At 33.1% G+C, this 24164-nt stretch overlaps 4 protein-coding genes across 4 annotated transcripts; all 4 read left to right on the top strand.

Annotated features, from left to right (window-relative positions):
- Positions 1-1200: 1200 nt before the first annotated feature.
- On the top strand, positions 1201-5094 carry LOC134260332 (uncharacterized protein K02A2.6-like). The gene has a single exon (XM_062742897.1). It carries the CDS (start codon positions 1201-1203, stop codon positions 5092-5094), a length of 3894 nt encoding a protein of 1297 aa, XP_062598881.1.
- A 477-nt stretch (positions 5095-5571) lies between these two features.
- On the top strand, positions 5572-7001 carry LOC134260329 (alpha-(1,3)-fucosyltransferase fut-6-like). The gene has a single exon (XM_062742894.1). It carries the CDS (start codon positions 5615-5617, stop codon positions 6731-6733), a length of 1119 nt encoding a protein of 372 aa, XP_062598878.1. The 5' UTR covers positions 5572-5614; the 3' UTR covers positions 6734-7001.
- Positions 7002-13884: 6883 nt separating this feature from the next.
- LOC134260336 (4-galactosyl-N-acetylglucosaminide 3-alpha-L-fucosyltransferase 9-like) lies at positions 13885-18974 on the top strand. Its single transcript, XM_062742900.1, has 2 exons — positions 13885-14079; positions 17645-18974. The coding sequence occupies exon 2, from the start codon at positions 17682-17684 to the stop codon at positions 18846-18848; it is 1167 nt and encodes a 388-aa protein (XP_062598884.1). The 5' UTR covers positions 13885-14079; positions 17645-17681; the 3' UTR covers positions 18849-18974.
- Positions 18975-21785: 2811 nt separating this feature from the next.
- On the top strand, positions 21786-23138 carry LOC134260328 (4-galactosyl-N-acetylglucosaminide 3-alpha-L-fucosyltransferase 9-like). Its single transcript, XM_062742893.1, has one exon. The coding sequence runs from the start codon at positions 21850-21852 to the stop codon at positions 23008-23010; it is 1161 nt and encodes a 386-aa protein (XP_062598877.1). The 5' UTR covers positions 21786-21849; the 3' UTR covers positions 23011-23138.
- Positions 23139-24164: the final 1026 nt, after the last annotated feature.

Raw genomic sequence — 24164 nt, 5'->3', positions numbered from 1 at the left:
CTTGGGCTAACTTCGTCATTTTTAGCATTAAATAGTGCCGTATGATTGTTGTTTATTTGTTCATTGTGATTCGGACCCCTTGAAATGAATTTTAAAGGAAATTAGTCTAATTACATTTTATGTAAACATTTTGTTATGATGCATACAAATTTATTCTTTTAAAAACTGCGTTGAACATTCAAATAATCAAATAAAAAAATTAATCGGATTCGGTGTTTTGATGAATAAGAATACTTTTATATATTGATGAATAAGAATACTTTTATATAGAGCAATTCTTTCATAATCAACATTCCATGTTTGAATTCCTTATGTTTCAACATCTTCCACTGGTATGGAGATATTTTTTTCCTAAAACTTCCTCAGTTACAGTACATTTTCACATATTGATGTTTGAACTTTAAGTCAATCCTGGTGCTTGTTTTACAATAGAACTTACGACTAAAACCAAAATTGTATTATTTTGATTATTTTCTAAGTTACATTAAATTGAAAATAGTTTAATTATTTTAAAAAGAAAAGCACATGAAGGACATGTATTTTTTCGCTGGCAATTTTTTAAATAGAATAATTTTGATTTTTTTTTTCAATTAACCAAAGTTTTTGGTCTTTGTAGTTCGTTCCTAAGTAAAACGGGATTTTTGTCAGTGTGCAATACAGTGCCTATAGGGTGTTTTAAAACAAATTGTATAATTATGATTTTTTTTAATAAAGATTAATCTTAAACTAATGCTTTCATTACAAAACCGAGGTTGTGTTTCACATTGATTCAAACATACTCATGAACAAAGCATACTTTTGATATTTCTACAACAACAGGCTAATTCCTTCTTTTAATAACACATGATTGCTAAAAGTTCAGTGTATTTGCTTTAATACATAGATTTAAAAGAATAAAAAAAATATATTTCTCTTTGTAGTGTAAACATAGTCTGCAGTCAGATTAATATTCCCACGCTGGCTGCAATGAATGAATGAAAGCTGATGATATTTGATATGGGTGCAGTATGGGAGTTGGGGAGTGTGAGAATCTATAGAGAGCGAACAGAATATATCTTGTAACTCATGTAGCTGGACGTAGTTTATCGTAGAATAAATATATGTATATAAAGAACCCTGTGTTAGGTTATTATCCAACACAACATGGTGGCAGCGGTGCTAATACTTTTATAAGTTAAAAAGGACTACCCCAGTACCAACATGGCATCATTTCAATTTGCTCACCCGGAAAAATTTGACTTTACAAAGCCAGAGAGATGGGAAAAATGGTTCCAAAGATTCGAGAGATTCCGACTCGCCTCAGGACTTTGTGAAGCAGATGAGGACGTACAAGTCAGCACACTGATCTATTCCATGGGACCGGAGGCTGACGACATCCTATCATCTTTGAAAATTTCCAGTGGTGATAGTGTTAAGTGGAAGCCAGTCAAAGAAGCACTATCAAAGTACTTTATTCCCAAAAGGAACGTAATATTCGAGCGAGCAAAATTTAACCAAAGGAAGCAGGAGGAAGGCGAAACAGCTGACAGTTTCATCACTGCCCTTCATGTCCTCGCCGAATATTGCGACTCTGGCGCCCTACATGATGACCTTATCCGAGACAGGATAGTCGTTGGACTGAGGGACAGAAAACTATCAGAAAAATTACAACTTGATTCAAAACTCAGTCTGGAGTCAGCGATATTAATGGCCAGACAGAACGAAACAATCAAAAAGCAACAGCCGATTGTGAGAGGGTCAACAACACCAGAGGTACCCGTAAACAACATGGACGCGCTAAGATTCCAGAGGAAAAAAGCAAATCCCAGACAACCAGCCCGGACAGCGAATAAAACCAACCTGACAGGCTGTGGCAGATGCGGAAACGCGACAGTACACCCTCGAGACAAGTGTCCCGCCCGAGACGCTAAATGTCATAAATGTGGCAACAAAGGACATTTCGCTAAAGTTTGTCGCAAAGCAAACATAGCAGAAGTGGACAGGAGCTCCGGTGAGAGAGGTGAATGGTTCCTTGGGTCCGTCGACACCAAAGAAGGAGAACCTTGGATGACCAACCTTAAAATCCGAGATCAGACGGTGAAGTTCAAGATAGACACTGGTGCAGACGTAACAGTGATACCCGAGTTCGCGTACAAACAGTTAAGAGGGATTAAACTTTCACAAGTGAATCGCTCATTGCATGGACCAGGAAACTCAAAATTAAATGTGTTGGGAAAGTTTCTTTGTGAGCTTGAGTCTAAAAGTGTGTTCAGTGTGCAAGAAATATATGTTGTGAGAGGATTGAGCCAGGCATTACTAGGTAGACCGGCTATCATTGCTCTGCACATCATTGAAAAGGTAAATATTGCGTCTGTCAACGCGAAAAACGTTCAAACATTAAAATCTGAAACATATTTCCGCGAAAAGTTCCCAATGGTTTTCAATGGGCTGGGGAAAAGTAACTGGGAATACAAAGTAAACTTAAAAGAAGACTCTAAGCCATATGCATTGTCGACACCTCGCAAAGTGCCATTTGCACAAAGAGACAAGGTCAAAGAGGAGTTAGACAGAATGCAGAACTTAGGAGTTATCTCCAAGGTCGATGAGCCTACTGAATGGTGTGCTCCAATGGTCATTGCCCCCAAACCCAATGGTCAAGTAAGAATATGCGTAGACCTGAAAAAGCTAAATGAATCAGTCAAAAGAGAAAATCATCCCCTTCCCTCAGTTGAAGAGTCTTTGTCCAAATTATCAGGGTCAAAAATATTCTCAAAATTGGATGCAAATTCAGGGTTTTGGCAAATAAACCTAGCACCTGAATCACGGCTGCTTACAACCTTTATTACACCTTATGGGAGATTCTATTTTAATAGACTTCCGTTTGGAATAAACTCAGCCAGTGAGTTCTTTCAGAAACGAATGTCAGAAATCCTTTGTGGGGTTGAAGGTGTGTTATGTCACATGGATGACATCCTTATATTTGCTGCAACGCAAGGTCAGCATGACACAATCCTCGAAAACGTTTTAAGCATTCTCAAGGACAATGGCCTTACTTTGAACAATAAGAAATGTGAATTTTCAAAACCATCAGTGACATTCCTAGGTCATGTCATTGACGAAAAGGGCATTAGGGTAGAATCGCAAAAGGTCAAAGCTATATTAGACATGAAAGAGCCAGAGAATGTATCTGACATACGCAGGTTCTTGGGTATGGTGAATCAACTCAACAGATTCTCACCAAAGCTGGCAGAAAGGTCACAGCCTCTAAGAGAGCTGCTGAAACTTAAGAATGCATGGATGTGGGGTCCGGCCCAAGAAAGGTCATTCGAGAGTCTGAAGACAGAAATTTCTCAGTCTCCCTGTCTAGCACATTATGACACAAAAGAAGACATAATGGTCTCAGCGGACGCATCGTCATACGGTCTAGGTGCGGTCCTAAGGCAGAAACACGGGCAAACATGGAAACCTGTGGCCTATGCATCAAGGTCAATGTCAGAAACGGAGCAAAGGTATGCCCAGATAGAAAAAGAAGCCTTAGCTATTACTTGGGCTTGTGAACGTCTCAGTGACTACTTAATAGGTCGAGAGTTCAAAATAGAAACGGACCACAAACCACTTGTACCACTCTTAAGTACAAAAGATTTGTCTGAATTACCCCCTAGAATCCAAAGATTCAGGATGCGACTTATGCGTTATACTTTCACTATAAGTCACACCCCTGGTAAAGAGCTGATCACAGCTGACGCATTATCACGCGCACCTGTGGATCCGCCCGCCCCAGATGATGGTGAGGTGAATGCTTTTGTTGACGCCATAATGAGTAGTCTACCAGCATCACCTAGCAAATTAGATCAGATAAAATCACTTTATGACAAGGACACACTGTGTGCCAATGTCATACAATACTGTAAATCGGGATGGCCCGAGAAATCTGAAATCCCAACAGAATTGAGAATGTTATGGGAAGTCAGGGGAGACTTTACAGTACAAAATGGTTTGTTACTGAAGGGAACAAGGTTAGTCATCCCCAAGGAACTTCAAGAGGAAATGTTAGGGAAATTACATCAAGGTCACCAAGGGATAGTGAAATGCAGGGAGTTAGCCAAGTCATCTGTTTGGTGGAATGGCTTGAGTACTCAATTGGAAAATTTAGTAAAATCTTGCCAAAAGTGCATAGAGGGTTCTCAAAATGTGAGAGAGCCACTCATTCCAAGTAAATTTCCGGATCGACCATGGCAAAAAGTAGCCACTGATCTGTTTGAACTGAATGGTCAAAAGTACTTGCTAGTTGTTGACTATTATTCAAGATTCATAGAGATTGCAAAGTTGTTTGGCACAACGTCGGCAGCGATTATTAACCATTTAAAATCAATCTTCGCGCGACATGGAATTCCAGAGATAGTTTTCTCGGATAACGGGCCACAATATTCATCTCAGACATTTAAAGATTTTGCAGGAGAATTTGATTTCAAACATGTAACAAGTAGTCCCAACTATCCGCAAAGCAACGGTCTCGCAGAGAGATCAGTGCAAACCATTAAACAAATGTTGAAAAAATCATCTGATCCGTACTTAGCTTTGTTAATGTATCGCTCAACGCCGCTAAGCAATGGGTACAGCCCTTCAGAATTATTGATGAACAGAAAAATAAAAACAAATGTGCCAATTAACCCAAAGCAATTAAAACCAAAATTGCCAAATGTAAAATTAATACAAAAGCGTGAATTAAATCACAAAGTCAAACAAAAGAAAAACTTTGACAGACGGCATCGCGCAAGAAATTTGAGTCAATTAAAACCCGGAAAAAAGGTGTGGGTGAAAGATCAGAAGTGTCCAGGGATTGTAAAAAGTTGTCTAGATTTCCCCCGATCATATATAATAAAAACTCAGGAGGGAGATGTGAGGAGAAACAGATCGCATGTAATAGAAGAACGACAGAGTGTTGAAACAGAAAAGAATGCTGAGTCAGAGAAAGTTAATGAGAATGGCATGTGTGAAAATGAAACCATGAATGAAAATGAGAGCATGTCAAGTGAGAAAGAAAACAACAATTTGTCAGGATACATAACGAAGTCTGGGAGGTTATCAAAACCACCAATCAAACTTAATTTGTGAAACTGACTTTGAAGGGGAGATGTAGTGTAAACATAGTCTGCAGTCAGATTAATATTCCCACGCTGGCTGCAATGAATGAATGAAAGCTGATGATATTTGATATGGGTGCAGTATGGGAGTTGGGGAGTGTGAGAATCTATAGAGAGCGAACAGAATATATCTTGTAACTCATGTAGCTGGACGTAGTTTATCGTAGAATAAATATATGTATATAAAGAACCCTGTGTTAGGTTATTATCCAACACAACACTCTTCACTAGGTTAATTTTTACGAAAGCCGGATAGGCTCATTTCTGAGAAGATAGAAAAAAATTTAACTCGTTATAACGAGATACTAACTCGTTATAACGAGATAACTAAGGCGTTATAACGAGATAATTAACTCGTTATAACGAGTTAATATATTTTTTTTTATCTTTTCAGAAATGAGCCTATCCGGCTTTCGTGAATTTTACTAGTGAGATGTTTGTTTTTTTTTCTTGACAGTTTATGTAGCTACAGTTGTGAATGAAAAGCAGAGATGAGAAAAAAACAATATAGAGGAGTAATACTAGGTTTATCTCTGTGTCTCCTTCTCTTTGTATATTACAAAATATGGTATTACCCAAAAGTAACTTTCAATGTTCAAGAAAGTAATGCAATTAACATGATGAAACAAGTGTGGACCGAATTGAACGCTAAAACAACAGATGAAGACAAATCTAGGTACAATATTATGTTTTATAACAAACCTTCGTGGATGAAAATGGAATATAGAACTTTGAATTCCGCTACTTGTCCACAATTAAAACATGAATGTTTTGTGTACACTGAAAACATGTACTATGATACTTCAAAGAGCATTATTTTCTTTGGAGAGGATCTACCTGCAGAAGTACCGACAAAGAAAGAAGGACATATTTGGTCATTCTTTTCAATCGAGTCTCCATTTCTGTATTCTGTACCTCAACAATGGAAGGATAAATTCAATTGGACAATGACATACCGAAGGGATTCGGATATCACTGTGTTTTATGGAAAAGTTGGTAAAAGACAAATTCCTCTAAAACGAAATTACTCAGAAATATTTCGAAAAAAGAAAAAGACCGTTGCCTGGCCAGTTAGTCATTGTAAAACGCCTTCAAAACGGGAAGACTACATCAAAAAGCTCCAGGAATATATCGATGTTGATATCTATGGAAAATGTGGAAAACTAAAATGTGGTGGACCAACAGGCCTAATAACAGAGTGCCACATGAAGTTTGCGGAGGAATACAAGTTCTTCCTGGCGATTGAGAACTCAATATGCAAAGATTACACATCGGAAAAATTATTCAACTTTTTCTTTCATAATCTTACCATGATACCTATCATCAATGGACCTCAAAACGTTCTCGAATATATTCCCAAAGGAACATTTATTAACATATTGGATTATTCTTCGCCTTCAGAATTAGCGAAGGAACTCCACCGGATTGGGTCAAACGAAACACTTTATTCTCAGTATCTACAAGAGAGAGACAAGTATCGGGGCATCAGATTTAATTGGGGAAAAGCTTTATGTTTAATGTGTGCAAGAATACACGAAAAGAAACATTATCCGCCAATTCCTGATATTCGTTCTTGGATATGGAATAATACCTGTATCAGACCACAGTGACTGTCCCTCATCACTACATACAATACATTGCTCTGCCAACAAAACGGTCTCATTAAGAATAAGGTTCATTTAGAACTTCATTGGCACTGTAAATTTCTGAAACTGAAATTACATAGTTTTAGTTAAAAAATCATTAAATATCATTTGTGAATACAAATACATTTGAAAGGAGGAATTTTCTGGTTAGCTAATGCATTGTGACGTCACGAATTGCGTCAATTTTCAATATCATGAAAAATTACAAAAACGGGCGGATTTATTATTATTATTATTATTATAATTAGGGATGGCAATCGAATACAGAATCGCCAATCGGTTAACAGAAAGACGTTCCGACCGATTAATCGGTTAATCGTATCAACAATTCTCTGCATATTTCATCATTTAAAGCTCTCCTAGAATAAATATGACCAAGAGGATGTTACATGCGAAAATAATATGCTCATAATATATCAGAAACTTGTTTATATTATTCATTTCAATTAAAAAAAATACAAAGAAAAATGAACTCAAAAGAAGACATGCAAGTCTCAGATATATTTTTAAAAAATCAGAAGAGATGCAAGCTTATTCCGTATTGTCAACATTATCAAAATGAAGTCTAAACTATCGCTTAATTTACAATGCTTGTTTTATAATATAATTTGATAGGTAATTATAACGGATAAAAGGGGGGAAGATACACATTACAATCAGTTTACGCTGCTGATCAATCATTTAATTAAAATCATTAAAGAAACGCAGAACAGGCTGAGTAACGGCATGGTATTTAAACAACAATTAAAGTATCAAAAACTGACCAATTACCCCTAGGATGTCGATCCAAAGAACCTCAATTATCTCCAAATCATCTTAAATTGAAAGTAAAAATTGCAAACATTTAAAATATTTTTATTTGTGTTTTTCTTAAATTGAATTTTTTGGATATTGTGTTAAAATTTACACAATTTAATTTTTTTCCGACTACCCGATTACGGATTTTCTAACCGATTGCAATCGTTCCGATCGATTAATCGATTAACCGATTAGAAATTGCCATCCCTAATTATTATTATTATCATCATCATTATTTTAATTCAGTATCTTATATAGAGCACAGCCTCTAGGCTAATGCCTAGGTCACATTTAAGCCGATAGTCAGGCGACTAAATTTTTCTGGTCTTGTCGGCTGAAAGAACAGGATCGGCCGACACAGTATCGGGCGACAAAGAGCAGTCACATTATTTCCTAGGGACACCGATGACTTGGATGAATAACACAAAAAATCCCTTTTCTTTAGAAATCAGCAATTTTTTTTTCATAGATCTATATTCAGATAGGGGACGTGAGTAATGTTTACAAGGCAAAGTGGCAGAATCTTATAAAATTGTGACTCAATGTTGAAAATGTGTGCAAAATTTGTATGGAATTGCATAAAAACGACAAATAATGGTGCATATCTAAGCAGCAAAGAATACGTAAGATTACTTTATATCATACGAATTAATTATTTATATTATTTCCGTTCAAAAAATTTATATCAATCCTTGCATGAAAATTTTGTTTGTGTTATGTATCCTTAATAGGTTAGATATTCACAAGTCGGCCAATCGTCGCCCGATCATCGAGCTCTGAGCTACAGTTTGATTTTAATCGTCGGCCGAAATTTTCAACACCCTAATTGTCCAACGACGGACGAACGACTTAATAAACTGACCGCCGATGGTCGAACGATGATCGAAGGTTGGTCGACGGATAACTGCAGTTGAAGAAATCGGCCACCGACGCATGAAAAATTATAACTTGGACCGATGGACACAAAATTGGTCGGCCGACAAAAAAAAGAGTCAAAATCGGCCAAGACAACGGCCGATAAACTGACGACTGTCACCCGAAGAATCCCATTTTTGCTTCAAAACCCGTCGGCCGTTGGTCGTTTTTGGAAATGTGACTGGGGATTTAGGTGTGCACTTTTGTAATGATAGAACTGTTCATACAGATTGCAAAATATGTTTTAGTTTTAGTCGATATCAAGGAGTGGGCTCATAGTCTTTTCTTTGCTAAAATTACTCGTTTTCTTTAAAATTCAGGAACGTTGCAATTTCATAAAGTTGCGTTCCAATACATGAACTTTCAGGAAATGTTCAAAATAGATAATGAAGGGTTTAAGTCTCTACTTTACTTTGATGTTGGAAACGAAACATGGGATGTTAGTCAGTAAATTGTTATATATTTACATCCACTGGATATTTTTCCATTTTCATTTATTTCTTATGAAGCCCCATTGCATTAATCAGTACATGAACAACTTTAAGCTGCGACATTAATTGCCGTACTTACAAGAAAGCATTTTATTATTTAAATTAACGGGGTCATTTTCAGCAGAAAGTGAACCTGGCATCCAGGTTAGCTTTCCTAATCAAATTTCAAGACAGCAATCATTCTTTAAGTAATACTGAATATTACAGAACAATGTGATAGGAATAGAATCAACCAGGAGTGAGATCCCGTGTCATTGAGGGGTACACTGCAGGTGTTATCCTTGGATAGAGATGCTTACTCCTGCACGGCACCTGATACGACCTCTGATGTTTTTATAGGTCAGTGTTTTGCTATGTTCTCAATTTGTATTTTTCAATAGACGTTTGAGCCTATAACAAGTACTTTAATCTGACTGTATCTTACAATGATGATTCATGTATAATTAACCTTTTCATTAAATGTGAATTAAAAAAAAATGTTTATACAATAAAAAATTTTGAATGTTTTATTTTAACAATAATTTTTTTCTTTGATTTGCCTCATGATCGACGGTTAAACTTTGTATTTTCTTAAACTATAATCTGAAAAGACTACCTCGCCAGTGTTGAAATGTGTATTAGATAAACAGTAAAAGGGCAGTTACGGATTTCGAATGCGCCTCTTATAAATAAGAGTGATTTGCCATTGTCTTCGAGAATTCAAAGATATCATATGAAACGTGTTGCACAGAAGGGAACTACGATCTACGCGGTATATGTAACGTTAATTACCGGACATGTTTGCCTTCCTGTGCCGATGTATATATTGATTTTCTAATTATTGCGCTATATAATTATCAAACCTTAAAATCGTGGTCACTAGGTGTTTATTTTCCTTTGACAAGGAAAAAGTTTTGATTGCAAAGGAAAATTATTTATTTTTTCTACAACTTTTGGGACAACCCTCGTAATTGAATAAATGTCCATTTATTTTTTATACATCCAATATCATTAAATAAAGGGAATTACATCAATTTATTTTTATATTCCAAACGAAGAAGCCTCTTATAGTCAAACCATGCCCACTTAATAGTTTAATTAATACAATTGTTCGTATTTTGTTTTTAACAAATATCTTCCAATTGATGCAGTGTTGAAGAATTTCAGGGATCGGGATTAATTTAGCATAATAATAAATCAGCATATATTCTGAAAAATAACCTTGGTAATTTGATTGAAATCTTTGTAAGCTTTACCCCTCATGATTTTGTCAAATATATTAACCTCATGAATTATTCAATGGGGTCTCTGAATCCGTGCATTTTTGTACCTATCTGAAATGTCATATCAGCGTACCTGCCATCCAAACTGTGATAATGTCAATCCCACAGCATGTGTGAAGTCCACGGGGGAAAAAGCTGTGATATGAACAATGTATTTGTTATTGTCGTTGCTCTAGTGTTTCCGCATCATTGCTTAAATGGAACAGATAAAAAATACTTGGATTGCAAATTTTTATGCATGATGGTGATGTAAAGTGGTGTTTTATAGAACTTCATTTATCTGTCTTTGCGTCTATACAAACTTTCCTTCGATAAAGAGGTTTTATGTGGTCGTAGAAAGAAAAATATTGGTAAAAAAAAATACACCCATGAATGCATGAAAATATGTTTGTCCATGACTTTGTTGTGAATGCTTCCATAGTATTAATGAAAGATTAATTTGACATATCTAATGTAATTAAGCAAATTATCTGTGCTGTTCGAATAATTTTATAAAAATACATTTGAATTTAAAGGGCCCTCAAGTTAATGTTTAGTAGTATTTCATAACAATGGATATGGTGTTTATGCATTTATTACGATGCAATTTTTTTCAAGAAGGAAATGATATCTGTTTATTTAAACAACTTTACGTTTCGTCAAACCACATAATTTGGTGATCAATGAGAACACGTAATTTTGAAACTCAATATACTTTCTTGAATTTTTTTAAAAATACATGTTTTTTTGCTGACAACTTTCTTGAGACAACCTTAAGAGTCTATTTACAAATTTAAGACAATTAAAAGAAAATTGATCTAGGGTTTTTCTCTTATATTTTACCTGGTCATTCATTTCTAAAGATACCAAAAGTTACACTTAAAAAAAAATGAAAGCTTTCATCTTTAGTTAAAACAATGTGAACTTTATCACGTTGACTATATCAATGCTAGAGAATTTGCTCATAGGACAAAATAACCACTTAGACGATACGTCCTATTTAAAAAAGAAGCCTTCCTTACTTGTACTTCCTCGTCCCGATGTGAATTTGGTACGAACAGGTGCACGGATAAAAAGGAAGGTGACAATGGATTCGTACTGAATTAATCCCACCATATGGAATGCCAAAACAAAGACTGTGCTAAAATTAAAACGTCTCCGATGAGTTGTTACTGAGAAATCTGCAACTTAAATATTATTTGGACAGACGAACAGCTATTCACACATACAAACCATCAAAAACCCTAGGGTAAAACAGTATACCCCATCTCCTTTTGTAGCAGGGCTACGATTAAATAGAAATCCCCCATCATTGGCATAACAATAAATTCATTATAAATAAAATAATCAAAGTGCTTGTGTCCAAATTAAAAACAAAATATCTACTATTGGTGCTTTCAGCCACATTAGTCCTTCAGACAATAATGAATTCTAATGCAATTGTTTTGTAAAATGAGTTTGATCGGAGTTTGCCCTGATTTTAAGGCAAATTCAATAATGAGCAATAATGAAAGAATTTTTTTTTGATTTTGATGTCATAATAGAACAATGTAAATCAACATTCCATTTCATATACCAAAACATCATGTTAACATTAAACAAAATACATAAAATATATTAGAATGTGAATAACTATATTCAAATAATTTAATTTTGGTTGTAATGCGTCACTTGATTGAATATAAAAATAATCTATATTGTATAATGGGGTTTGCCTACGTCACAATGAATTACGTCAAAAACGTACAGTATCAATCCGTGGATTATGGACAATTGGAATACGTTTTTAAGGGAGAAATTGTTTTATTTACTTTATGATTGAAAACTAAATTATAAGGAATGAATGAAATCGCAACTCAAATTATACTGCTTCAACCTGGTTTGGAACAGTTGAAGCAGTTAACGGTTTTTTATAAACCGCTTTGTAAGGGAAGTTGACGATTGAAAAGTAAAAGTCATCACATTTATCATAGAGACGGGTTGATAGATGACCATTAACGTCTTTTTCAAGTAAAATATCCAAATATGAAACAAATGTGTCAGACTCTGTGGTATCTTTTATCTCAAGCTCACCAAGATACATCGTATCGATATAAGAATGGACATTACAATTGTTAATTGACAAAACGACGTCGATACATCTAAATGTCGAGCTGAAGGCCACATCAAGTGTTTTCTTCTTTTTACAAATAATATTTTGCACAATTTCTATTTGTGAATGCAAAAACAGGTCTGCTAATAACGGGGCGAAATTGGTACCCATGGAAATTCGAATAGTTTGTTGGAAGACCTGTTGTCCAAAAACAACATAGATATTGTCAATCAGAAATTAAAGCATCTTTTTGATGTCAACGTCTGAGTACTTGTGTGTACTATCAGAATTTTTTTAACAAAATGATTTTGCAAATAAGCAATGACAAGGTAAATAAATTTATATCCACTAATTTCCTGATAATGAGACAAGACAATTCTGGCTATTCGAAGCTTGTTTTTGCTTAACCTCTTGTATAAATTATTAAAAACACAACTGAGTGAAGAATTCCATTTTTTGTTGAAAAATTGCTGTCAATGATATCGAAAAGCCTGGACTTTAATTTTTCGCTGGGAATGGTTGTGTATTAAGTTGAAAAGTCGTACGTTTTTAAGCTGTTGTGTTTGGTAAAATCTTATTATTTCAAATTGTCCAAAAGTCCCTTGGAATTTTTAAGTATCCACATCTAATTTACATCACTTCTTGAATATATTGTTGCACAGGACTCTTGAGTTTCTCCCTCACTACTTTTAATTTCTTATTGAGGAGTAGAGAAAGAGGCTTGGTTGTACATTTTCTGGAATCCGCTATGCATCTTTCTTTGTAAGGGTGAAGTTTTGGAATCCAATATACATACTAGTGTGGAAGTTCAAAATCATTTTTGCTTTTTGAGATATCAAAAATATTCAAAACTGACATATGATTTTGAAAAATATCCTCCTTAGAAAGTGAACTATAAGTTGGATTACCAAATTATATTAGAATTAAATCCAAGTTCTTCTGAAATACAATTTATATAATGAGCCTTGCAAACTAAGAACTAAGACAATGTTTTTACCTGCTTTGTCAGAAAGGACCAGTACTTACTGATCATGTAATCTATCTAGATTCTATTGACATATTTGGATTTTTTTTTGGATGTTTTATTTTCTGTCGAAAAGATTAATTTACTCCCTTCCCCTCCCTCTCTTCTCATAACAGGCAAAGAAGTAATATTTTTTTTTACAACAGTCCCGATATTAGAAGGGGAATTAAGAGATTTATAGTACTTTTGACACTTGTCACACTTCGAAAAGATATTTTGATATTCCTTCACATTGTGACACTCACTGAATAACATTTATTCCATTATTAAATTACAGTTTTCCACATGTAAAAATATAAGTATACACATTAATATTTATTTACGACTTTAAAAGTTTTGTATTAAACAGTCTTATATAATAGTCCCCGTGGTTAAAAGGGTGATTTTGATTCGTATTTTGGTAAACTGTAAAATCTTAATTTCTTTTCTTTATCATGCTTATCGCACTCAGCAAAATGTTCTGAGCATGGAATACATTGAATTATTTCCGTTGTATGTTCTTAATAAAACCGCATTTTAGCTTAAGTTGTATCGTGTATCCTACATAATATTAACAACCAGTAAACATGCTGTACAGTAAATTGAATTTTCAATTCACTCAAGTGTGTAGTTGTTAAACATTTCCGTATTCAGTGTAATTTTAGTATTCCTGAATAATTTTTTTAAGTTTAACTTTGGAGATTGCTACACTTTTGATAATACTCTAGTTGCTTGCGGAAAAGAATACTTTGGATATATATCTTCCACAGGTTTGATTCTTGTTTTCTGTCGTATATAACTGATTATTTGACCACGTGATATGTATTATTTCAGATTGTTCTAAAATTAAGAACAAAATCTTACGGTCGAATTACCAATATTTTGGTTTTGTGGACTGTGAGTTTTTGCCGTCATCGTTACCCTCGGGATGGCGGTTTTTCTTCATTACTGTTTTGTTATTTATTTTCCTGGTTGATTCCGTCTTTAAGTAGGTTCACTGGGTAAATCTGTTGCAAGTATTATATAACTATTTACAACGTTTTTGAATTAACATATGTGTCTGAAGAGTGAAAATGACTGAATGCAACAATTGCATTAACTTAGAATAAGCCATTTTCTCTCTATTTTGTGAATTTAAGCAAGCGTTCAATTTTACCAGATCAAAGATTTATATTCTCTATTATTTGCAGCATATTTTTTTTTCATAATTTTTATCAGATCTATGTAATTTCAAATGTCATTTTCCTATCGTATATAGCGATATTTCATTTTTTTTTTCCAAAATGAAACCCAAGGTTCATACATATATTAAGTTGAGATAATTAGTTCCGGTTTTGAAAAGTAAGCTGTTCTCTCATAAATCTTTACCCCAGGAAAACTGACTCTAAAGTTGGAATTTATTGAGAAAATAATTTCTAGGGTAGGTTTCCTCCAACGAAAATTTTACATCATTTTCTTGGATTAAATCCTTTTCTGTGTTATAGCAATAGACTTCATTTTCCCTTAAACCAATTTCCGTACATAAATGTCAAGACTTATTCATGTACGGGATTAATCGGCGACACACTGAATTAAGTGAATTATCTGACAAATTGAGAACAGTTCCATTGAAATAAACAATAAAAATGAAAATATTCAAATATTTTCTCGGTTTCTATCTTACATATTATTAAAAGCATTTAAATCGTATCATTCCTTCATCTAGTCAAACTATTTTAAGAGAACAAATTGGCACAAAGTTATCAACTTTCTCTTAAGAAGAAAATAAGGAATTTATTTTTAAGTAAATGTTTGAAAAGGTTACTCTCCAAATTTATGGTGTTTTTATATCCAAATAGCTGTAGTTGCTATGTAATCAAAAATGGTTCTTTATTTTACAAAAATAAGATTTAAAAAAAAAACATTAAAAAGAGCACTCTCTATCTTATATCAATTCAAGGATAACAACCCTGGGTCTTTAGAACATGTTAATGCTTTGGCGTCCAAAAAGCAGTGTTTCTTTTATTGTTTGTTTTTAGTTTTTGTCCTTTTTTCTCCTTTAAGAACTCTGTGATTCATAAACGCGTAAAATACTATATTGAACATAACAAAAAATATGAATTTTATAATGTTCTTACTCTCTTTGGAATAATGATCGATCGGTAAGGTCTGACACAACTCTTTCATATTTGGATCTTTTACATGAAAAAAAGACGTGTATGGTTATCTAACAACAAAGCTTAATGATGAACCTGACGACTTTAACTTTTCAATCGTCAACTTCCCTTACTAATGCAGCAATATATCTTTGTCACGGAGTTTATATCTCTCAGTTTATTCGATACTGCAGAGCGTGTTCTACGTATGGACAAATTCTAAAACGAGGTAAGTTATTGACAAAATAGTTGATGAGACAAGAATATCAGCATACTCGTTTAAAATCATCATTTCGTAAATTCTAAAGCCGATACAATGACTTTGTCAGCAAAATACAATTTATCACTCCCCCATGGCTCCTGATCACACCTTTGATGTTTTGGAGGTCCATGTTTGGTTCGCGACATGGAGCCGTCTGTTATCTCCACATACTTCTTTGCTCATTTCTGGGAAAACACATTTTTAAAGCATAAAAGGTGGTATGATATGTATTTAGAATATCTTGGGAAAAAAAACCAAGTACTTTGTTACCGAGAGATGGTTTTGAGTCATGAATTCTGACAATTTTTGAGTGTGATTTTTTGTCTTCCAATGAGCTAAGATTTTGGATTTTGGATTATTGATTTGAGCTATATGTTTAAAGATATTATCCTGAATTTGATAATTCTTTAAAAAATGCTAATATTTCAATTAAAAATTAGCTGCCTTTCATATAAACTTTAAGAAATACCTTTACTCAGGTGACAAAAAATTCCGCTGATAAAAACGAAAAAAAAACAACATTTTGCAAATTGTACACCCATCATTTTTGTGTGAAATTTCAATTCTAAATATTTACTTCACGTACTAGTAACCACTGAGTATTTCTCGAAAAATAAAACATTATATGAACGGAACAACGTTGTTTCATATAAATAAACAAATAGAGTTTGGGCAATTAACTATTTAATTATAAGAGGTCGAACTTCCTCTGTCATATTTCTATTTTTCCCCCAAGTTTAATCGAGTATTACAACAATCTGAATGATACGATCTCTAAATTATTTATAACCTCTGATTACTTTTGTTGCCCTTATCTAATGGAATTAATATTATATGCGGTCAATGATCAAATTATTGAGATATGTTGTCAGGAATAGTTTTTGTTCATATATTTAAATTTTTCAATTACATAGCATTGAATTATTTGTAATAATTCTTGAGCTTTAACACACAAAATATTTGCAAAATGATGTTTGGAAATTAATGTAATATTTACATTGGAATTGATACTGCAGGAAATAAATTTTTATGACAAAATTTGAAATTTAGTCTTGATTAACCACATTTTGACTTTTGTTAATGTGTGTTTTCATCAAAAAATAAAATATTGAATTTTTAAACCTATATTGAAGTAAAACTTCATTATTTTCCCTGAGAATCAAAAAGTTCCAAGACAAAATGCTTCGTTTAGTGAAAAAATATAATAATTAAGATACTCCGATCCTCAGGTTCTGAAAATCAAGCATTGACTGATTGAAAATGCTCACAAAAATGTCTCTGAATTTTCAAAGTAACTTGTTTTTACCCATAACAATTCTTCAAACTTCATCTTTCAAGTTAATCATATTATATAGAGAAAATTAGTAAATCTCAAATATATTTTCAGGAATTGTAAATAAAAACACCTGCCATGCCTTTTCAAATTCAAATTTGATCAATTGACAAATTTTAAAAATAAAAATCATAGGTATCCAGGCTTTTGAGGAAATTCCACAATTTTTATTCATATAATGTACTTTAATTTCGTTTATTTACGTTGATCATATCATTTTACAATGCAAAGTGCATAAAGATTATCCTTTCATTGCAAAGTTCCATATATAAATCACTTCTAATACAAAAGTATGTTAATAAACATTGGTATCTATGGTATTATTAAAATAATGGTATAGTAATAAAATTGGTATGGATTAAAATAAACATCAATTTCTTGATATATGTAGTTTTAAAAAGCTTTTACGGGGTAAAAATTTCGCATTTTAATTAGACCTTTCTGAAAACTTCAAAGAACCTTGAAGCACATTGAGAGGTATATAATGAAAATTCTTGCATGAAAAGATTTAATTTTTGATAAGTTTTGAATATTCGATAGGAAGTAAAATATTAAGTTTTTTATGCTTAAAAATTAAAAACTAATATGAACTTTCTTTTTTACAGTTGATGTGGTTACAGTGACCTTGAATGAAAAGCAGAGATGAGAAAAGATCATTTTAGAGTCGTGATACCGGTACTAGCCTTGTGTTTCCTACTTCAGTATGCATTTTATCACATCTGGTATGATCCAAACCAATCACACGATTCCAAGATGAGCCGCCCGGAATTAAAGTTCATCGTACCAGAAAGAGATAGTAAAATCAAAGCGGTTAATCAAATGTCTAGCAAATCAAACAGTGCTGTTAAACAAACTGATGTCAAACCTAGGTACAACATTGTATTTTATAACATGCCCTCTTGGATGTCAATGGAATTTAAAACTTTGGATTCCTCTAAATGTCCACATCATGCATTGAAACACAAATGTTTTGTTTACCCTAAAAACAATTACTATAGTTCTTCAAAGAGTGTTATCTTCTATGGAGAAAAACTACCCGCACAAGTTCCAAACAGACAAAAGGGACAAATGTGGACATTCTTTTCAATTGAGTCTCCATTTCTGTATTCTGTACCCCGACAATGGAAGGATAAATTCAATTGGACACTGACATATAGAAGGGATTCTGATTTCTCCATCTTGTATGGAAAAATAAGTAAAAGACAGATTCCTCTAATACGAAATTACTCAGAAATATTTCGAAAAAAGAAGAAAACTGTTGCCTGGGCAGTCAGTAATTGTAAAACGTCTTCAAAGCGGGAAGACTACATCAAAAAACTTCAGGAATATATTAATGTTGATGTATATGGTCGATGCGGGAAGCTCAAATGTGGCAGGACTTCGGCCGGAGTGACCGATTGTCACAAAAAATTCGCGGAAGAATACAAGTTCTATTTTGCTGTTGAGAACTCAGTATGTAAATATTATACAACTGAAAAGTTGTTCAACTTTTTCTTTCATAACCTAACAATGATACCTATTGTTAATGGACCTCAGAATGTTCATGAGTATATCCCAAAAGGAACATATATAAACATTCTAGATTATTCTTCCCCTTCGGAATTAGCGAAGGACCTCCACCGAATTGGATCAAACGAAACACTTTACTCTCAGTATTTACAAGAGAGAGACAAGTATCGGGGAGATAGATCTTACTGGGAGGAAGCTTTATGTCCAATGTGTGCTAGACTACAAGACAGTAGACAGACTGGAACTATTTCTGACATTCATTCTTGGATATGGAATAATACTTGCATCAAACCGTCATGAAAGATTCATTTGCCAATTAGCAAAGTTATTTATCTACATTTTTTATGATTTATGTGACTTTATTTATGAACAGTGTTCAATATCATACGTATACATACAATAATACAATAAATCACTTTTAACTGCTGGTGTAGTTAACTCTAATTTTGGCTGAATATTACTCACAGATCTAAACGGACTTACCAGATCTATAAGGACATGGTCGGTGGGTGCTTTGTTACAACGCATTTAAAAAAAAAATACCCAATTTAAATTTATTTCAAAGTGCATAACATTTGGGACCAAGTTAATGCGCTTTAAAAAACAAATAATATTTTTATAGGTATAAGGTATACGGTTCACAGAGTATTATCGGATATGGTGATATATGAATATATCTGATACCAGTTTAGCAAAATGCTAATCTTTTTTTTTTTTTTTTTTTGACAATGAACATAAATAGACTTTTAGTGTGAGAAGAACTAAAATTCAGTGTACCAAGGACTCCCAATACTTTTTTGTGTTTATAATCTTCTATTTTATTTTTTTTCAAATTTGACCCATAGAGAACATTCACATAATGCTTGGTTTTTAGATTACAATTACCGTCTATCTAGTAAAATATATGTCAAATGATATCACAGCAAAAGTTAACTATAGTTAGAGTTTAAATTGGCTTACTATAATAAATATACTGAAAGGAAAAAGAAACGCAAGAGAAACAAGTGAAACAGTATTTGGAATTTTCTTTGTTAAAATTTGGAAAAAACCTACATGCAGTTTTTGCTATTGGCAATGTTCTATTACAGCCTCCAGCTCATAAAAAACCTGTGCTATTTGTTGCCTTGCTTAAACTTTTATTGAATACTCCCTATGTGCATCTTACAAAATATGGTACTTGGTTTATAGAATGCAAATACGTGATTATCTTTCCTGTCAATTTAACAGATATCTAAAGACATTTGTGTGTATTCTATAATTTATTACACACCCAACTGTGTATCACTCAATTTACCAGAAGATTTAATGCAATCACGTGACATTTTCGCTAATTAGCGCGTCTATCTTTTTGTCGGCAAACATGCCTTCTAATTCTAGACTACTGAAATATTTGAAGAATTTAACGATTTAAGAACAGTTAAATGTACTTGATTTGAAATGGAACTTGAATTTTTCTGTGGAAAATAAAATATATTGTATCATATACGATGTCGGCATTCGTCAAACATATTGATATCTTTCGAATAAAGCTTTCTTAAAGTCCCTGTAATGAGAACAAAATGTATTTAGCAGGAAAAGGAACTGTTGCTTTCACAAACCTGATTATATAAGATTGTCTACTTTTTCGTGCTAAAATATGATCAGGGTCCGTTCATAAAACATACTTAAGTCTGAGAATGCTCTCAAGTCTAAGAATTTTCTCAAATCCAAAATTCTCAGACTCAGCGGCCGTCATAAAAAGTTGAGCAAAATAAAAGTTCATTAAACTCTTTCATTCTCAAATTCTCAGCTGAGTAATTCTCAAGACTGAAGTTGAGAATTTTTTTTGAGAATTTTCAAAGTTTTATGACGGTGAACCCAGGGATCAAGTATGATTTGGTTTGCTAGCTTTAAATTATAAAATTTATACTCTAAGATCACGTGTAATGCAAATTTATAATTTTGATAAATAAATAGTTCATACTGGCATCGTCATGATCATCATATATTTACATCCACTGAATATTTTCTCCATTATTTCTTAAGAAAACCCATTGCGTTAATCACTGCATGAACTACATTAGGCATGTCGCCTGTACATATTTCTTGATCAGTGGCTGTTCCATCAATGAAACGTATAAAGACGTTCGCATCATTAATACAATAATTAATCTTTTTAATCCTACTTTCAATGATTATTTAAACAGATATAAATATAAACAATAAAATGCTTTCTTTCTTTATTTGTTATTACTGGATTATTAATCCCAGTAATAACAGCAAGTGTTTTCTTCATTTTACGTATAAGATTTTGCAAAAATTCTGCTTCATATGAATACAAAAAAGTCAACTAATAAAGGGGCGCAATTGTAACCCATGGGAAATTCAATGAATTGTTTGAAAACCTGGTCTCCGAAAAACAACAAAGATATAGTCAATCAGAAACTCAAGTATCCTTATGATGTAAACTTCAGAGTACTTGTGTGTACCATCAGAATGTTTTTAACAAAATAATTTTGCAAATGACCAATGACAAGGTAACTAAATCTACGAGTTTCATTTTTATTAAAAAGCAGCTGCCAATGATATCAAAAAGCCAGGACTTTAATTTATCGTTGGGAATGGCTGTGTATAAAGTTGATAAGTCGTAAGTTTTTAAGCTGTTGACTTTGATAAAATCTTATGATTTTCCTAAACTTCTGTCGAATTTTTAAGCATCCACATATGATTTACACAACCTCTTGAATATATTGTTGCACAGGACTCTTGAGTTTCTCCCTTTTTTACGTTTAACATCTTAGTGAGGAGTAAAGAAAGAGGCTTGGTGTAACATTTACTGGAATCCATATGTATCTTTGTTTGTAAGGATCCTTATGAAGTTTCGGAATCCAATATACTAGTATACATCTGGTAGTTCAAAATCATTTTTGCTCTTTGGGATATAAAAAATATTAAAAATTGTCATATGATTTTGAAGAATATCCTCCTTAGAAAGTGAAATTAGCAATGTCAGCAAAAATTACAATATATGTATTAAAAGATATGGGATGGAAAATAAAACATTAAGCATGTTTATGCTGAAAAGTTGAAATTAGAAAGTGAAAACTTATATGACATTTCTTTATGATTTTGAAGAATATCCTCCTCAGAAAGTGAAATTAGCAATGTCAGCAAAAATTACAATATATGTATTATAAAATATGGGATGGAAAATAAAACATTAAGAATGTTTATGCTTAAAAGTTAAAATTAGAAAGTGAAAACTAATATGACATTTCTTTTTGACAGTTGATGTTACAGTGATCGTGAATGAAAAGCAGAGATGAGAAAGAAGGATCATTGTAGAGTTGTGATACCGGTACTAGCATTGTGTTTCCTACTTCAGTATGCATTTTATCACATCTGGTATAATCCAAACCAATCATACGATTCCAAGACAAGCCGCCCGGAATTTAAGTTCATCTTTCCAGAAAGTGCAATTAAAGTGGCTAATCTAACGTCTAGCAATTCAAACAGTACTGTTAAACAAACAAAAAACAAATCTAGGTACAACATTGTATTTTATAACATGCCCTCTTGGATGTCAATGGAATTTAAAACTTTGGATTCCTCTAAATGTCCACACCATGCACTGAAACACAGTTGTTTTGTTTACCCTAAAAACAACTACTATAGTTCTTCAAAGAGTATTATCTTCTTTGGTGAAAGCCTACCCGCACAAGTTCCAAACAGACTAAAGGGACAAATGTGGACATTCTTTTCAATTGAGTCTCCATTTCTGTATTCTGTACCCCGACAATGGAAGGATAAATTCAATTGGACACTGACATATAGAAGAGATTCTGATTTCTTTTTCTTTTATGGAAAAATAAGTAAAAGACAGATTCCTCTAATACGAAATTACTCAGAAATATTTCGAAGAAAGAAGAAAACTGTTGCCTGGGCAGTCAGTAATTGTAAAACGTCTTCAAAGCGGGAAGTCTACATAAAAAAACTTCAGGACTTTATTAATGTTGATGTATATGGAAGATGCGGGAAACTTAAATGTGGCAGAAGATCGGCCGGAGTAACAGATTGTCACAAAAAATTCGCGGAAGAATACAAGTTCTACCTTGCTGTTGAGAACTCAGTATGTAAAGATTATACAACTGAAAAGTTGTTCAACTTTTTCAATCATAACCTGACAATGATACCTATTGTTAATGGACCTCAGAATGTTCATGAGTATATCCCAAAAGGAACATATATAAACATTCTAGATTACTCTTCGCCGTCAGAATTAGCGAAGGACCTCCACCGAATTGGATCAAACGAAACACTTTACTCTCAATATCTACGAGAAAAGGACAAATATCAGAATGAAGGATTTAGCTGGGAGGGAGTTTTATGTCCAATGTGTGCCAGACTACAAGATACTGGACAGACAGCAACTATTTCTGACATTCATTCTTGGATATGGAATAATACTTGCATCAAACCGTAATGAAAGATTCATTTGCCAATCAGAAAAATTATTTATCTACTTTATCTAATTTTTGTTGATTTATTTCAAAGCAGAGATCAATATCATATGTGTACAATTAATGCCATAAATCGCCTTTCACTGCTGTTGAGCAGTCTCTTAGTTTGATTGAATATTACGTCTACCAGATCTTGAGGGGCTTGACGGGTCTATATTTGATGCATACTTCTTTCGTTATCTGACTATACCATGGCATTTGTGGAGGCTTAATGCACTATTTGTGTATTATTCGTAGTTTTATTTTTTTTTTTCAAAAATACAATTAACAACATGTTACATTCACTTGAAACATTTTTTCATAAATAAACGTAGGCTTTGACAATAACAAATTAAAGGAAGCGATTTTGATTTTTTTTCCAAAGCATATTTTCTTAAATACTGTTAACCTCTCAAAACTTGTGGATATTTGTCGCTTGCCAATGAGAAAATAAGCTATCGATGTCCAGAAGGAAATCCGAAATCAACTCAGCAGTTTAATGCTGTTTATTCCCCATCTATGAACATAATCAAAATCTTGACAACTTAATATAAGGAATACTAAAGAGGAACAATTGCAACCACCACTCACTCCCTTCCAAGAGTCTTCATAAGCAAATACATAACAAATATAGCAATAAAGGATAATATATACATTTGTGGTATCTCTACATTATATAAACATACAGAGAACAAATATTTTCAATTCTGTATGAAGTTTGTCAGAGGTCAGAGGTCAATACGTGACCTAATCACACGGCGCAATGATCTCTACCAGTATAAAATGACTTGCTCTTGCTTTTCATGTATAAAAATGAACAAAATAATCGAGTAAAATAATCATTATTTTATTTACAGTGAAAACGAGTATTTCATACTTTTTTGGCTATCGATTTAACCTGTGTACATAGAGAATATACACATGAAAACTAGCGTTTGTTTACAAATTTCATGACACTTTTGTCAGTTGCACAGTCTCTAACGTTTATCCTAATTTTTTGGGTAGACATTTACTTAAAATTCTATAGAAAAACTATAATATTTCATTAATTCTACTCAAGATAAATGTGTAAATCTTTTGGAAAATATCAAACGTTGCAATCACGCCACAAACAGCTGACAGACAGACACTTCGGAGT

This window comes from Saccostrea cucullata, unplaced genomic scaffold (assembly GCF_032062105.1).
Source record: "Saccostrea cucullata isolate Sc308-1 unplaced genomic scaffold, CSIRO_AGI_Scuc_v1 ctg1195, whole genome shotgun sequence".
Classification (NCBI taxonomy): domain Eukaryota; kingdom Metazoa; phylum Mollusca; class Bivalvia; order Ostreida; family Ostreidae; genus Saccostrea; species Saccostrea cuccullata.
This window is presented reverse-complemented; position numbering and strand designations above follow the sequence as displayed.